At 42.3% G+C, this 16,381-nt stretch overlaps 1 protein-coding gene across 2 annotated transcripts; it reads left to right on the plus strand.

Annotated features, from left to right (window-relative positions):
* Positions 1-631: 631 nt before the first annotated feature.
* On the plus strand, positions 632-6,558 carry LOC311114745 (poly(rC)-binding protein 3-like; the record flags this gene model as incomplete). 2 transcript variants are annotated; one of them, XM_084189981.1, is made up of 12 exons in its annotated part: positions 632-712; positions 950-973; positions 1,142-1,174; positions 1,303-1,419; positions 1,546-1,677; positions 1,902-2,030; positions 2,943-3,086; positions 4,539-4,580; positions 5,269-5,344; positions 5,868-5,920; positions 6,168-6,337; positions 6,504-6,558. In XM_084189981.1, the coding sequence occupies 12 exons, from the start codon at positions 632-634 to the stop codon at positions 6,556-6,558; spliced, it is 1,056 nt and encodes a 351-aa protein (XP_084046107.1). The 2 variants fall into 2 exon arrangements, with proteins under 2 accessions (XP_084046107.1, XP_084046108.1); XM_084189982.1 differs by having other exon boundaries at positions 2,943-3,017; positions 5,266-5,344.
* Positions 6,559-16,381: the final 9,823 nt, after the last annotated feature.

Raw genomic sequence — 16,381 nt, forward strand, 5'->3', positions numbered from 1 at the left:
CCTGTCATGGCCTTCCTAGTCACTTATGACAGCTTTAGCTCATTTAGTTCTGGGTTGGTGTCCCTGTCCCTACACTTTTATGATGTACAGGTGTAGGATCTTAATTTGATCACCCTTTTGTTGCTCTGAAATGCAGATGAGCTTAATAATTTACATAAATTCACTGAAAACCCACACTAACACACTGTTATATTAACAGTATTGCACTTTTCATGTAGCCTACTTTTGTCCAGCTAATAGTCTAACCACTGATCAAGCAACATTATGGACTAAACGTTAAAATCCTGTTGCTGCGGGATTCTTTTGCTGTGACAATATAGGTCAAATTAAGATCCCAGATCTGTAGTGAGTTATAGATTGTCCTCTGCCAAAGCACTGTCCGCCCCTCAGTCTATAAAACTCTTCCTGTCTGAACAGAACTCGAATGGTATCCATGAGCTGGTTCAATCCATCAATGATATCCAGTGGTAGTTTGGTACCTCTGTTTCCAGTGGGCCTGATATTGAGTGGGCGTGTCTCATCCTTCTTGTCTTGCAGGTGACTGGTTGGCTGGCTGTTCCATCACACTCTCATTGGCCCTGGGACTCTTCTTTTACGTGACCACACCCCTTCCTTCACATCCAATCCCAACATGGAACCACCCAAGGTGCAGCAGCCAGGCGAAGGAGGCCTCAACGTCACCCTCACCATCAGGCTCCTGATGCACGGCAAGGTACAGTTCCAATACTCTCAGATAGTTTCCTTTACTTTGGTTCCAATACCCTCATATGGCTTCCTTTCGTTATCTCCTTATCTCCTTCACGACCACCGTTGGCTATCAAGTGTTTTTAGATCTGTGGTTGTGAGGGAGACAAGGAGAGGTCGCTATTCAAGGTTTTTGGGATAGTTTCTGTCATGTATTGAATTGGACGTTGATGCTAACTATTGTTGAACCTCTGTCTCTTTGCAGGAGGTTGGAAGCATCATTGGAAAGGTAACTATCATGTTCATAAACACATCACAATCATATGAATATTACAAACTGTTTTAAGATGAGTATTCTAAACAAAATCTCTCCGATGTTTTAACTGCTATCTGTCTGTTGTCTGTCTGTTGTCTGTCTGTTGTCTGTCTGTTGTCTGTCTGTTGTCTGTCTTTTCAGAAAGGAGAGACAGTGAAGAAGATGCGTGAAGAGGTAAGCGCAGTATGTATCCCATAATGCACCTTACCCAGTTTAAGTATGCATGGTAAATGGATAGTATTTTATTTAATACTTAATGATCTACTTTATTTCTATAACTGTGTCTACTGTTTGATCCACAGAGCGGTGCACGTATCAACATCTCTGAGGGAAACTGCCCAGAGCGGATAGTTACCATCACCGGACCCACAGATGCCATCTTCAAGGCCTTCGCCATGATCGCATACAAGTTCGAAGAGGTATCTAGCATACATATTTCCCTCGATCTCCTCTTGGTCATGCTTAAATGTACAATGTTACCTGTTAAACCAGGTATTTTAATACAATACTTTTATACTAATATGATCTTTATGATTTCTTCCCAGGATATAATCAACTCCATGAGCAACAGTCCAGCCACCAGCAAGCCTCCTGTCACCCTGCGTCTGGTGGTCCCAGCCAGCCAATGTGGCTCCCTCATAGGGAAAGGAGGCTCCAAGATCAAAGAAATGAGAGAGGTAGAAAATTGCATAATTAGTGATAATGATTGATTGAATTTGCTTGACAATTTATTAGTTAGTTAATGATTAATTGGCAAAAAATACATATACAGCCAGTACATTCTTTTTACTATTGATAACAGTAGTTTGTAGAGGAATCATTCCTATCCGGATTGAGGACCAGCTATTTTTCATTGCACCTTCCACAGTACACATGCTTAATAACAGTCCTCCCACTTCAGTCCACAGGTGCTCAGGTACAGGTAGCAGGGGACATGCTGCCCAACTCCACTGAACGAGCAGTCACCATCTCAGGGGCCCCGGAAGCCATTATCCAGTGTGTCAAGCAGATCTGTGTGGTCATGCTAGAGGTAGAGTATGGAGGGATGAAGGAGGAGGGTCTGATTCAGTCCACCCAGAAATACACAGGAAAAATACATTCACACAGACCTTAGGAATCAGCTAGAACATACAACGTGGATGTACAATTGTTTTTACCATCTCGAACATCTAAGGGAGGAATTAGGATCTTGGTCGGTATAGACCATGGGACAAAATGATTATGACAATGTTGTAGATGATGACTTCCCAGGTTGCAATGAAATAGCCTACCTATGAGGTAAAATAATGTGATTTCAGTTGTCAGTGTGCTCTATACACAACACCTATTTTATGTCGCTGCATGCATCCACAGTAAAGAACAACAGTGTGATGTAGTGAGTGTCACAGACTGTCTTCTCCCAAGGCACTGTCCCTCAGTCTACAAAACCTCTTCCTGTCTTCTCTTCTCTTCTCTTCTCTTCTCTTCTCTTCTCTTCTCTTCTCTTCTCTTCTCTTCTCTTCTCTTCTCTCTCTCTTCTCTTCTCTTCTCTTCTCTTCTCCTCTCTTCCTCTCCTCTCCTCTCCTCTCCTCTCCTCTCCTCTCCTCTCCTCTTCTCTTCTCTTCTCTTCTCTTCTCTTCTCTTCTCTTCTCTTCTCTTCTCTTCTCTTCTCTTCTCTTCTCTTCTCTTCTCTTCTCCTCTCCTCTTCTCTTCTCTTCTCTTCTCTTCCTCTTCCTCTTCTCTTCTCTTTCTTCTCTTCTCTTCTCTTCTCTTCTCTTCTCTTCTCTTCTCTCTCTTCTCCTCTCTCTCTCTCCTCTCTCTCTCTTCTCTCTCTCTCTCTCTCTCTCTCTCTCTCTCTCTCTCTCTCTCTCTCTCTCTCTCTCTCTCTCTCTTTACTTTATTCCCCCACCCCACTGCTCTAACACTCTCTCTTCCCCTCTTCCCCTCTCCTCCCTCTCCTCAGTCCCCACCGAAAGGTGCCACTATCCCCTACCGCCCCAAGCCTGCCTCCACCCCCATCATTTTTTCAGGTGGCCAGGTAAGAGCCGACCCGCTGGGGGCCTCCACCGCCAACCTCAGCCTCTTACTGCAGCACCAGCCACTGCCTGTTAGTGTCACTTCCAGGTTTTATCACTCATCTCCTCACCACCACCACTGCCTCTGCTAGCATGATATCATCACCACTACCACCATCAGAACTGGGCTAGCTGCCATTTCAGCGCCAGTTGACTCAGGACTTCATCCTAAACATATATATATATTATTTATTTAAAAAACTATACAAATCTAATTTGATGTTGGATGGAGTTTCTGTGCTGGCTGGTGTTGAAATGGAATTCAGCCCAGTTCTGACCCCATTACCACGCTGTGAACCCCGATGAGCACACATCAATTAGGTCCAATCACATTCCCCTGACAGGGGGTCCTCGACTCCTTCCTCCAATCACATCTCTCCCCAACCCTCACCGTAGCCACTCCCACCTGGCTGTTCTCAGCCAGTGAAGTTAACCTGAACCTGATTGATGTGAGGGGTGAAGAACTAGAGAGGGAGTCTAGAGGACAATGGAGGACCTTGCAACATGATTAAAGAGAGCAGTTATTATTGTAAATAAAATTAAAATAAGAGGTTGTAAGCCTACCACTTTGTTTCTTTCAAACAATTAACATCGCCCTACTACCCAAGAAAAATATCTGTAACATGTTTAGTACGTCAGCAAAGTATTTGTGTGCAAGCTCCCATTGTTTGTCCAACTCCCTCCAAACAGATATTATATCACATTTCTTTATGAATAATTGCCTGTAGTATGGCATTATCTCAAGTTTCACAAATGGTGACTTGAAAAAATGGAGCCACATAAGTGGTCAGAGACTGAAGTAGACAGTTATGTTCAATATTCAACTCAATACAAGGGATATGATATCTGAACAGTTTTTCAAGGTTGCTCATAGATCTTTTTTTGCTAGCGCTGTATGTTTAATTTTGACATGAATTTAACTTGATTGCCATAAGAGATAATACTAAGTAAGACAGGGTTGGGGTCTATTCCATTTCAATTCCAGTCAATTCAGGAAGTACACTGAAATTCCAATTTCAATGCTTTTCAATGAGGGAAATGTGGAATTGGACTATGGTTTACTTTCTGCATTGACTGGAATTGAAATGGAATTGACCCAACCCTGCTAAGAGAATACTGAAAGAGTTGTCAAGTGACTAGAATCAGTGAATATGACTCTGATAGATGTGGGCTCATGGATGTAGACTACTACTGCCCCTAGTGGAGGTATAGTGGAAGTACATGGACTAGGACTTTCCCAAACTCAGTCCTCGGGACCCCAAGGGGTGCACGTTTAGATTTTTGTCCTAGCACTACACAGATGATTTAAATAATAAACTAATCATCCAGCGTTGATCATTTGAATCAGCTGTGTAGTGTTAGGGCAAAAATCAAAATGTGCACCCCTTGAGGTCCCAAGGACCGAATTTGGGGAAACGCTGACTTAGCCGCTTCCATCAGAAGATTCTAATAGCGTTGTATGTTTCTCCCTCCTCTCCTTCCAGGCTTACACCATTCAGGGACAATACGCCATCCCTCACCCTGACGTGAGTTCTAACCCCATGATGCAGTCTTCTCTCTACACTCTAGTCTCTCTGTCCAATCCTATTAATATTAACCCATAATATTAATACTACCAATTCTGAAAAGTAATTTCTGTCTCTTTCAAATCTGAAATTACTCACAACCTCTGTCCTCCATTTGGAGCCAAACTTCATAGAACTTGGCCTGTAGAACAACTAGCAGAGGGATACAGAAATAAAACAGTTATTTCCTTATCCGTCACTCAGAATAATAAGGATACCGGTTGCTCAAGTGAGGAACGTGAAAATTAAGTCGTACTAATGCAATATTTCTTCAGGGAGGAGGAGGTCAATTTCAAGGAATACCTCAACGTAGTCAAATGGATATGGTATGTTTTATAACGCCACATTGGGTCCAAGTGTTTCAGACACAGACATCCATGAACAAAATTTCACATGGCACCATCCAAACACACAGAGACATTCTTTCTTCACCGACTCGGGCCAAGTCCTCTATGAGTTTCCTTTTCTCTTCCTCTCTCTCTCTCTCTCTCTCTCTCTCTCTCTCTCCTCCTCCTATCTGTGTCACTGCTTCTCCTGAATCCTGTCTTTCTTCTTGTAGTGTTTCTTGGTGACAGACCTGACCTGTGTGTGTGTGTGTGTTTTAACGATGCCCTCATAGCTCTGCTGTCCCTCCTACCCCCCTCAGCAGTTGACCAAGCTCCACCAGTTGGCTATGCAGCAAACCCCCTTTAATCCCCTTGGACAGACCACCCCTGCCTTCCCCGGTACGTACCCACCTACACGAGAACCACCCTCTACCAAATCTCCTTCTCTTTTTTACCTGTAGAGACACACACACACACTTCCTCCTCTTTCTCTCTCTCTTCCTCTATCTGTCTTCTTTGTTCTTTCTCTTCCTGTCGTTCTTTGTGCGCTTCCAGTGACATGGCCACCTGGTGGTTGCTCTTGTTGACGTTTATGTTTTATTTGTAGTTTATAAAATATATGTATATATATATTTTCTTAATTTGCTTTTGTAGCGCCTTGAAGATTTTGGTCCTTCCAAGTTAGTTTTATCTGGGTCAGTGGGTAAATCTCCTCTGGTTTGAGAATGAACCCCCTTTTCAAGAGAGAAGGAGAAGCCACAGCCTGCTCTCTCAAGACCTCTGCAGAAGCAACTCCAATCAGGGTTCCGGCTATAGGTCACCAAAGCTAACTGTCACTCACAGCGGACGTCACCCTCCCGTGCAAAACTCTATTTTATGCCGTGTCCCCCCTCTCTCTCTCTCTCTCTCACCCTTATAGCAGGTCTGGATGCCAGTAACCAGGCCAGTACTCATGAACTCACCATTCCCAATGATGTGAGTATGGGGACCATGGAGCTTTTCATTTTACATTTGTCATCTATTGCCATGTAAGGGAATGGGTAAGGGGATTTGACTAATAGTCACTAAATAGTTGAACAAAAATGTACCACCATGGATATATTTGTAAAAAGAGACAAATAGAAGAAAGGGGTCAGTGTGTCATGGTGCGTATGACTTTGTATGCATTCCGTTCAGACTTTGCTATTCCCCTGTTTTAAGTCCTTCCGCCTCTTCTTCCCAGCTAATAGGCTGCATAATCGGGCGCCAGGGAACCAAAATCAACGAGATCCGTCAGATGTCTGGGGCGCAGATCAAAATTGCTAACGCCATGGAAGGGTCATCGGAGCGCCAGATCACCATCACAGGAACCCCCGCCAACATCAGTCTGGCACAGTACCTCATCAACGCAAGGTCAGAGTCCTGACACACACACACACACACATAACGATTGACAAAGGGGTCAATAGTTCACCTGTTGTCCTGGGGGATAATCTGTTTGTTGTTATTACATTATCTTCAGGTGAAGTATTTGACAGAAACAAATATGTACTCTCTTTCCCATCATGCCCTGTGGCAGGTTCAGAGACGTGGCGGCCATGTGGAATGACCCATCCTCCATGACGACATCCTGAGGACCCAGCCTGGCCGGCCTCCACTCACTCTGCTCCGCTCCCTCCATCTCCTGACCACTGAAGACATGATGTTCCTACCGAACTCCTGATGATGATGCCCTCTAGACTAATGGATCTGGCTCTGATAAGAACTCCCTCGACCCTCCAGCTTACTACCATGATCGCTCTCTAATAAGGGAGTTGTTGCTTTCAGAGAAACTGAAAAATAAGAAATGTCTTTGTTTTCATTGATTTTAGACCTTTAGACAAGTGTTGAAGCATGTTGAATGTTCATTAGGATCAAATTGTGTTATTCTGCATTATCTCTCTCTATCTCTATCTCTGTTAGTGTTACAAAAATAGGATTTCAATATCAGTTTGACATTTTTTTACAAAAAAAAATGTAAAAGTGTGAAAACATTGGAAAAAATTGCTACTGTTTCATTTTCTAGGTGCTGGGTGATGCTATCGGCACAGTATGGTGGGATGTAGCCCAATGATTACTTCATGATGCTCTTTTGAAAAGAGGTATTTTTATCTAAATTAAATCATTCTATTTTTACCATTATTCGGATCCTTAAAATGATCTACGTACTAATCTGATCTCTACCCATAACTCTTTGCTGCATCACATGACCCCTTTGAGCCAATGGTATCACTCCTAGAGCCCTCCTTTCTATGTTCATTTCCTGTATTTTACATTATGACTTATACTGCATGTGTTCAGTAATGTATTGTATGTATTTGAGTATTCCAGTTCGGTGTATGTGTTCCTACATATGGTGTTGCTATGTTAGGGCTGGTGGGAGGAGCTATAAGAGGACGGCTCATTGTAATGGCTGGAATGGAATTAATGGAACGGAGTCAAAGGTGTGGTTTCCATATCTTTGATGTGTTTGCTACTGTTCCATTAATTCCATTCCAGCCATTACAATGAGCCCGTCCTCCTACAGCTCCTCCCACCAGCCTCCACCGCTCCAAACCTTTTCCGCAAGTATTTTCATGACCTTTTTTTGCCATTCACGTCTAGTCCTACAACTACCCCAAATGAATAACTCTCCCTCACAACCTCCAGGAACCCTATTAATAGTACTTTAGAAGCATGAAAGGAAATTACTCAAGAAAAGAATCATCAGTGGCTAAAAACTGTATCCTAACTGACTGAAAACTAAAATGATTGTTAACTCGATTTCTTAACCAAGACTACTGTGGGTGACCACATAGTCAGCTATGCTACGCTCATGCAATAGACAATTAAATTCTTCATTATACTGTGGACTGCCTCTAGTATGTGAGGAATCAGTTGGACTTAAGACTATTGCTGTGTCCAAATTCTCTTAGCTGGCTTCCTTTCATCGTCTCCTTCACTCCCATGTCCACGATAGGTAAAAAAGGCTTCAATGTACTACTCTTGAAGGAAAGGAGACCAGGGGAGGAAGCTGTTTGATATTATTGGGACGTGGCCACAGGTTTTTGGATGGAGCCAAATGTTTATGGGCCATGGAATGTTCTGGGGTTCATGGGGGAACCCGTGGGGCCTGGGCGGACGTGTCTACTCCCATGCCGCCACTTTCGCGATTGTTCATCCATCATGTTATTTTTATTATAGTATTGTTTATTATTTAATGCTTTAGGTTTTGAATGTCATTATGCTTTTACGACGATGTCAACAGATTAAATGACAAAGTCATGTTGCTCATTTTAAGTGATGATTTAAAAAACAAAAAATTGCAATTCTATTTATGGTTTCTTGGTGCATTATAATGACTTTTTTCGTTGATCAGGATATTTAAGCTAGAATTTTTTGTGTGTACTGTATTGGATTTCAGGGTAGGTTTGGGCTATATTTGCTTGGATTAAACATGTAAGATTCCCTTCATAACAATTCTCAAGCTTATTCAAAGTATAGGCGGTTGTGACATGTCATGTTTGCAAGCTTGGGCTGAGGTCATATTCAGCATTGATGCCTATGAACAGCCGTTGAATGTTATCCTCTCAACACAGGTCATTCATTCACTGTCCAACTGGTTTCAAGTACAGTAAAAACCATCTTGGTGTGGATTTTCATTCTGTAAGATTGGCTAGTTTCATCTAACTCCCTGTTTTGGTTTCAATATGCTGAGCCTGACTTTGGGTCTAATTTCAATCGCTTTCATCATATAAACGTGATATGTCAATGGACCAAATGCTGTACTGATGTACTGAACGATGCATAGTTGATTATTATTCTGCAATAATACTTACATTTTGATGTTAAACTTAAGTAGTAGTGCTAGCCTTGATATTATGGGTTTGTGTTATTCGTTTAATTTACACATTTGTCATAGCTTGTAATTCAATGGAATGTTTGTCATTTAAACAAGTTAAAATGTATATTTTCTTTGGCAAGCTCGCTTTTTAGAACTGTTCTGCTTCTCATCATGGATTGCATTCAGACTAGGCAGGAATATTGAATTGTTGAAATAGTGATGCCAATGTGATTTCAATAACTTCAATATCCATCTGTTGTTACAGTGTATTGAAACTGTATTTACACTGGCGTATATGACTGAGTATACACACCTACTGAAACAGACTAAAATGCAACTGATGCAATAATAAGGGAATGATGTGCAATTATTATGTTTTCTTTTTTCTTGTGCATATAATACAAGGAACATTTGTCACGTATTTACAAATCATTGTTGCTTCTTGATTTTGTTTCTTTCTGGGCTGCGGCAGTAGCAAAAATGTGAGTTATTTTTTTCAGTTTTTGCTCCTGTATATTTTGCTTGTTTGGAAAATGTAACAGAGCTTGGTATATATTTTCAGTTGGATTATTTGCAATGAGCAAATCTATATTAGTTTGAAGTAATTTAATTATTTAGGTTACTTTTGAAATTGTTTGTAATTATGAAAATGAATAAAGTTTTTTTTCTTCTTGTGAACGTAGGGTTGTCTTGCATCATTTTGATATCAAAAGGGGCCGGGGTTTTCTGTGTAGCCCATTAAAATGTTACTGTCAATTGCAAAAGACACATGCCATCTTGTATGTCTTCTTGAATTTTTCATCTTGAGTGCCTCATCTTGAATGACTCATCTTGAGTACCTCATCTTGAATGACTCATCTTGAGTGCCTCATCTTGAAAATATCATCTTGAGTGTCTCATCTTGAATGCCTCATCTTGAATGTCTCATATTGTATGTCTAGGAGATACCACTAGAGAGCGATGCAGGAGAAGAAACCAGTATCCATTATTATTATTATTATTTTTAAACATTATTTTATTTTACTTTTATTTAGATGGGGGGGGGGGGGGTCACCATTGAAACCAGGGTCTCATTCTCAAGGGAGCCTTGTGAACATGAACACACAATTCAATACAACATAAAGCAAAATAACATCAACACAATACAATAAATGCAAGACCAATCAAAACAAACACAACTATCACTCGCTGCTTTACGTGATTGAACAGTAAATACAAACATACAGTATGTTACGCAGAGTGGAGCAGGGGAACCCAAGAGCAGACTCAGACGAGGACACTGGGATGAAGTAACCAAGGTATTTATTGAGACACAGGGGGAAAATGGAGTGCAGGTCAGGGGAAACTGCTGGAAACCAGGTGAGGAGGCTGCGGCTGGAGCGAGGGGGGTTGAGACAGGGTGAGCAGGTCCGGAGGGGAATCCAAGGGAGTAGTAGAGTGGGGAATCCAGGACAGAGCAGTAGGATGACGAGACGTGGGACTGGAGACAGGGACCAGAGTCAGAGCGGGCAGAACTGTAGTGGAGAGGAAACCAGCGTCAGGCAAGGAAAACAGGCACAACAGGATAACAGGATCTGAATAGTAACAAACGGATAGAACCGTAGACTGACTGAGCAGAGATTACGATCTGGCAGTGTGGAAGTGGCAGGACTGAGTATTTATAGAGTCTTGATTATGGAACAGGTTGCAGCTGGTGGGGATCTGCTCTGACTCCATCACACCTATCTCCGCCCACACAATCACACACACAGAGAGAGAGGGAGAGGGAGAGAGTACTGGGGGAGTGTGGCAGGTCAAGGAGACACAGGATGAGCAGTAGAGGGCGTTGCAGGAGCAGATGTGACACAGTCTGTCAGAAGTTGAGGTTAATTGATTATCACTTTGAACATCATTACAAGTCAGATATATCAGAAAAATAGTAACAATGTACCTTAAGTTGCCTTTATACCTGTCTAACAAGACCTGGGGTTCATCAAGGGTCTTTGTCTCTGGCTCCTCCAATCACAGACAAGTACAGAGGACAGTAGTCCATAATGAGTTCATTCCTTTGGGTTTTACAGTAATAGTATTACACTAATAGGGATATTTTAATATGTCTATAAGCTTAATTGGTGTGAGATGAGTGTCATATAAAAGAGGACAGTTGCACAGGGATAGAGGGACAGGTGACAGACGCCTGGAGAAAATACACTGTATGCATGACAAGGCTCTATATTCACATCTAAAGCAGGGGTATAAAACTCATTCCATGGAGGGCCTAGTGTCTGCAGGATTTTGTTTTTTCCTTTCAATTAAGACCTAGACAACCAGGTGTGGGGAGTTCCTTATTAATTAGTGATCTTAATTCATCAGAATGAGTTTGACACGTGTGGTCTAAAGAATGGACTCGCCATATACCCTGTGTCATTGGCAAACCGTGCATCGAGGAAAGGTCTCAGTGACCGTTCACATTTAATTAATTACATTTCCTGTGTTCCAACTTTTTTTGTCCTTGACTCGGATTGGCAGGGTAACAGGGAGAACAGGAACTGCCTTGCTTAGTTAAAGCTTTTTGACTGTAAACGATCTAACACAATGTGGTGGGAGGATCGATCTTTATTCAAAAGCAGGAGGAAATTAGTTTTCCACACAACACTCTTGGCTATCATCCCTCAGTCCCACTCACAGTCCAGGACACTCATATTCTACAGGATGTACTGGACATCTAGCTCTGGCTTCCATCCATGTGATCAAGGCAAGGAAATGAATGCCACCTGTCTATGGATTGGATCTTACACAAAGCCCTTGGATATATCTTTACCATGTCCTAATCCTCTCATCATAACAGGAGTGACACCTCTTGTACAATCAATGAAAACACACAGCGATGCATTGACTTTTTGAGTGGGTGTTGACTGAGGGAGGAAAGGTTTGTACTCTGAGCGTGGTGGAAAACATAGAAGGGAGGGGGGTTAAGGGTGTCTTCGACCCAGACAAATTATCAGGTGTTCAGGGAAGCACGTCCAGGCAGGGTGGTCTCACTGAAGATCGATCCACTTTCAGGAGGTGATTGGGGTCTTATTCAATGCAGGCACACATTGTCCAGTCAGTGTCCACCCCCTGCTGTACCATCCACCACTACCAGGCTTCTCTCTCTCTCTCTCTCTCTCTCTCTCTCTCTCTCTCTCTCTCTCTCTCTCTCTCTCTCTCTCTCTCTCTCCTCTCTCTCTCTCTCTCTCTCTCTCTCTCTCTCTCTCATCTCTCTCTCTCTCTCTCTCTCTCTCTCTCTCTCTCTCTCTCTCTCTCTCTCGAAGTACTTTATTTCTACTGCTACTCTTACTTTAGCCACCAAAACTAAGTTACAGCACTATGGCTGCTACCACTGCAGACTGCAGCTTTCTGTCACGCCTCTCCTCAGCCTCCTCAGTCACCCCTAGATGATTGTTTGTGCCCTGTGCCACCAGGTGTCATCCCTAATATCCCAGACTACTAGTTCTTCTTGCTGACTGAAGGGTTCTATACCCAGGGTGCCATATCCACAATGACTGAGGATCTGATAATGTTCTCTCTCTCTCTCTCTCTCTCTCTCTCTCTCTCTCTCTCTCTCTCTCTCTCTCTCTCTCTCTCTCTCTCTCTCTCTCTCTCTCTCTCTCTCTCTCTCTCTCTCTCTCTCTCTCTCTCAATTTCAATTCAATTAAGGGCTTTATTGGCATGGGAAACATGTGTTAACATTGCCAAAGCAAGTGAAGTAGATAGTAAACAAAAGTGAAATAAACAATAAATATTAACAGTAAACATTACACTCAGAAGTTTCAAAAGAATAAAGACATTTCAAATGTCATATTATGTATATATACAGTGTTGTAACAATGTGCAAATAGTTAAAGTACAAATGGGAAAATAAATAAACATAAATATGGGTTGTATTTACAATGGTGTTTGTTCTTCACTGGTTGCCCTTTTCTTGTGGCAACAGGTCACAAATCTTGCAGCTGTGATGGCACACTGTGGTTTTTCACCCAGTAGATAAGGGAGTTTATCAGAATTGGATTTGTTTTCGAATTCTTTGTGGATCGCTGTAATCTGAGGGAAATATGTGTCTCTAATATGGTCATACATTTGGCAGGAGGTTAGGAAGTGCAGCTCAGTTTCCACCTCATTTTGTGGGCAGTGTGCACATAGCCTGTCTTCTCTTGAGAGCCAGGTCTGCCTACGGCGGCCTTTCTCAATAGCAAGGCTATGCTCACTGAGTCTGTACATAGTCAAAGCTTTCCTTAAGTTTGGGTCAGTCACAGTGGTCAGGTATTCTGCCACTGTGTACTCTCTGTTTAGGGCCAAATAGCATTCTAGTTTGCTCTGTTTTTTTGTTTGTTCTTTCCAATGTGTCAAGTAATTCTCTTTTTGTTTTCTCATGATTTGGTTGGGTCTAATTGTGTTGTTGTTGTTGTTGTCCTGGGGCTGTGTGGGGTCTGTTTGTGTTTGTGAACAGAGCCCCAGGACAAGCTTACTTAGGGGGACTCTTCTCCAAGTTCATCTCTCTGTAGGTGATGGCTTTGTTATGGAAGGTTTGGGAATCGCTTCCTTTTAAGTGGTTATAGAATTTAACGGCTCTTTTCTGGATTTTGATAATTAGCGGGTATTGGCCTAATTCTGCTCTGCATGCATTATTTGGTGTTTTACGTTGTACACGGAGGATGTTTTTGCAGAATTCTGCATGCAGAGTCTCAATTTGGTGTTTGTCCCATTTTGTGAATTCTTGGTTGGTGAGCGGACCCCAGACCTCAGAACCATAAAGGGCAATGGGTTCTATAACTGATTCAAGTATTTTTAGCCAGATCCTAATTGGTATGGCAAATTTTATGTTCCTTTTGATGGCATAGAAGGCCCTTCTTGCCTTGTCTCTCAGATCGTTCACAGCTTTGTGGAAGTTACCTGTGGCGCTGATGTTTAGGCCGAGGTATGTATAGTTTTTTGTGTGCTCTAGGGCAACGGTGTCTAGATGGAATTTGTATTTGTGGTCCTGGCAACTGGACCTTTTTTGGAACACCATTATTTTTGTCTTACTGAGATTTACTGTCAGGGCCCAGGTCTGACAGAATCTGTGCAGAAGATCTAGGTGCTGCTGTAGGCCCTCCTTGGTTGGTGACAGAAGCACCAGATCGTCAGCAAACAGAAGACATTTGACTTCAGATTCTAGTAGGGTGAGGCCGGGTGCTGCAGACTGTTCTAGTGCCCTCGCCAATTCGTTGATATATATGTTGAAGAGGGTGGGGCTTAAACTGCATCCCTGTCTCACCCCACGGCCCTGTGGAAAGAAATGTGTGTGTTTTTTGCCAATTTTAACCGCACACTTGTTGTTTGTGTACATGGATTTTATAATGTCGTATGTTTTTCCCCCAACCCCACTTTCCATCAATTTGTATAGCAGACCCTCATGCCAAATTGAGTCAAAAGCTTTTTTGAAATCAACAAAGCATGAGAAGACTTTGCCTTTGTTTTGGTTTGTTTGTTTGTCAATTAGGGTGTGCAGGGTGAATACGTGGTCTGTCGTACGGTAATTTGGTAAAAAGCCAATTTGACATTTGCTCAGTACATTGTTTTCACTGAGGAAATGAACTAGTCTGCTGTTAATGATAATGCAGAGGATTTTCCCAAGGTTGCTGTTGACGCATATCCCACGGTAGTTATTGGGGTCAAATTTGTCTCCACTTTTGTGGATTGGGGTGATCAGTCCTTGGTTCCAGATATTGGGGAAGATGCCAGAGCTAAGGATGATGTTAAAGAGTTTAAGTATAGCTAATTGAAATTTGTGGTCTGTGTATTTTATCATTTCATTGAGGATACCATCAACACCACAGGACTTTTTGGGTTGGATGGTTTGTATTTTGTCCTGTAGTTCATTCAATGTAATTGGAGAATCCAGTGGGTTCTGGTAGTCTTTAATAGTTGATTCTAAGATTTGCATTTGATCATGTATATATTTTTTGCTGTTTGTTCTCTGTTATAGGGCCAAAAAGATTGGAGAAGTGGTTTACCCATACATCTCCGTTTTGGATAGATAGCTCTTTGTGTTGTTGTTTGTTTAGTGTTTTCCAATTTTCCCAGAAGTGGTTAGAGTCTATGGATTCTTCAATTACATTAAGCTGATTTCTGACATGCTGTTCCTTCTTTTTCCGTAGTGTATTTCTGTATTGTTTTAGTGATTCACCATAGTGAAGGCGTAGGCTCAGGTTTTCTGGGTCTCTATGTTTTTGGTTGGATAGGTTTCTCAATTTCTTTCTTAGGTTTTTGCATTCTTCATCAAACCATTTATCACTGTTATTACTTTTCTTTGGTTTTCTGTTAGAGATTTTTAGATTTGATAGGGAAGCTGAGAGGTCAAATATACTGTTTAGGTTTTCTACTGCCAAGTTTACACCTTCACTATTACAGTGGAACGTTTTGTCCAGGAAGTTGTCTAGAATGGATTGAATTTGTTGTTTCCTAATTGTTTTTTGGTAGGTTTCAACACTACTTTCCTTCCATCTATAGCATTTCTTAATATTATTCAGTTCTTTTGGCTTTGATGCCTCATGATTGAGTATTGCTCTGTTCAAGTAGACTGTGATTTTGCTGTGGTCTGATAGGGGTGTCAGTGGGCTGACTGTGAACGCTCTGAGAGACTCTGGGTTGAGGTCAGTGATAAAGTAGTCTACAGTACTACTGCCAAGAGATGAGCTATAGGTGTACCTACCATAGGAGTCCCCTCGAAGCCTACCATTGACTATGTACATACCCAGTGTGCGACAGAGCTGCAGGAGTCGTGACCCATTTTTGTTGGTTATGTTGTCGTAGTTGTGCCTAGGGGGGCATATGGGGGAGGGAATGCTGTCACCTCCAGGTAGGTGTTTGTCCCCCTGTGTGCTGAGGGTGTCAGGTTCTTGTCCAGTTCTGGCATTTAGGTCGCCACAGACTAGTACATGTCCCTGGGTCTGGAAATGATTGATTTCCCCCTCCAGGATGGATAAACTGTCTTCATTAAAGTACAGGGATTCTAGTGGGGGGATATAGGTAGCACACAGGAGGACATTTTTCTCAGTTGAGATAATTTCCTTTTGAATTTCTAACCAAATGTAAAATGTTCCTGTTTTGATTAATTTAATAGAGTGAGTTAGGTCTGCTCTATACCAAATTAGCATACCCCCTGAGTCCCTTCCCTGTTTCACACCTGGTAGTTTGGTGGATGGGACTACCAGCTCTCTGTAACCTAGAGGGCAACCAGTGGGTCCGTCTCCTCTATACCATGTTTCTTGTAGGATGACAATGTCTGTATTTCCGATTTCTTTGGTGAAGTCCAGATTCCTGCTCTTTAGGCCAAAGGCAGATGACCTCAGGCCTTGGATATTCCAGGATGAAATAGTGAAGGCTTTGTGTTCCATAAAGTGTCTAATGTTGTTGGTTGTGTGGTTTGGCCTCAGGCCAGTAATTGTGAGCAGAGCCTGCTGAGCATCTGGTACATGCCATTGGCTTGGGCTAGTGTAAGAGTGGGTGTTGGGCCTGTTTGCCTGCTCACGGCCTGGGCGTATGTGTGACTTTCATGTTGAGGCCCTCTTTGTGGGAGTGGGGGGCTTGGGGTG

Source organism: Coregonus lavaretus, assembly GCF_964263955.1.
Source record: "Coregonus lavaretus genome assembly, contig: HAP1_SCAFFOLD_6022, whole genome shotgun sequence".
In the NCBI taxonomy this organism is placed as follows: domain Eukaryota; kingdom Metazoa; phylum Chordata; class Actinopteri; order Salmoniformes; family Salmonidae; genus Coregonus; species Coregonus lavaretus.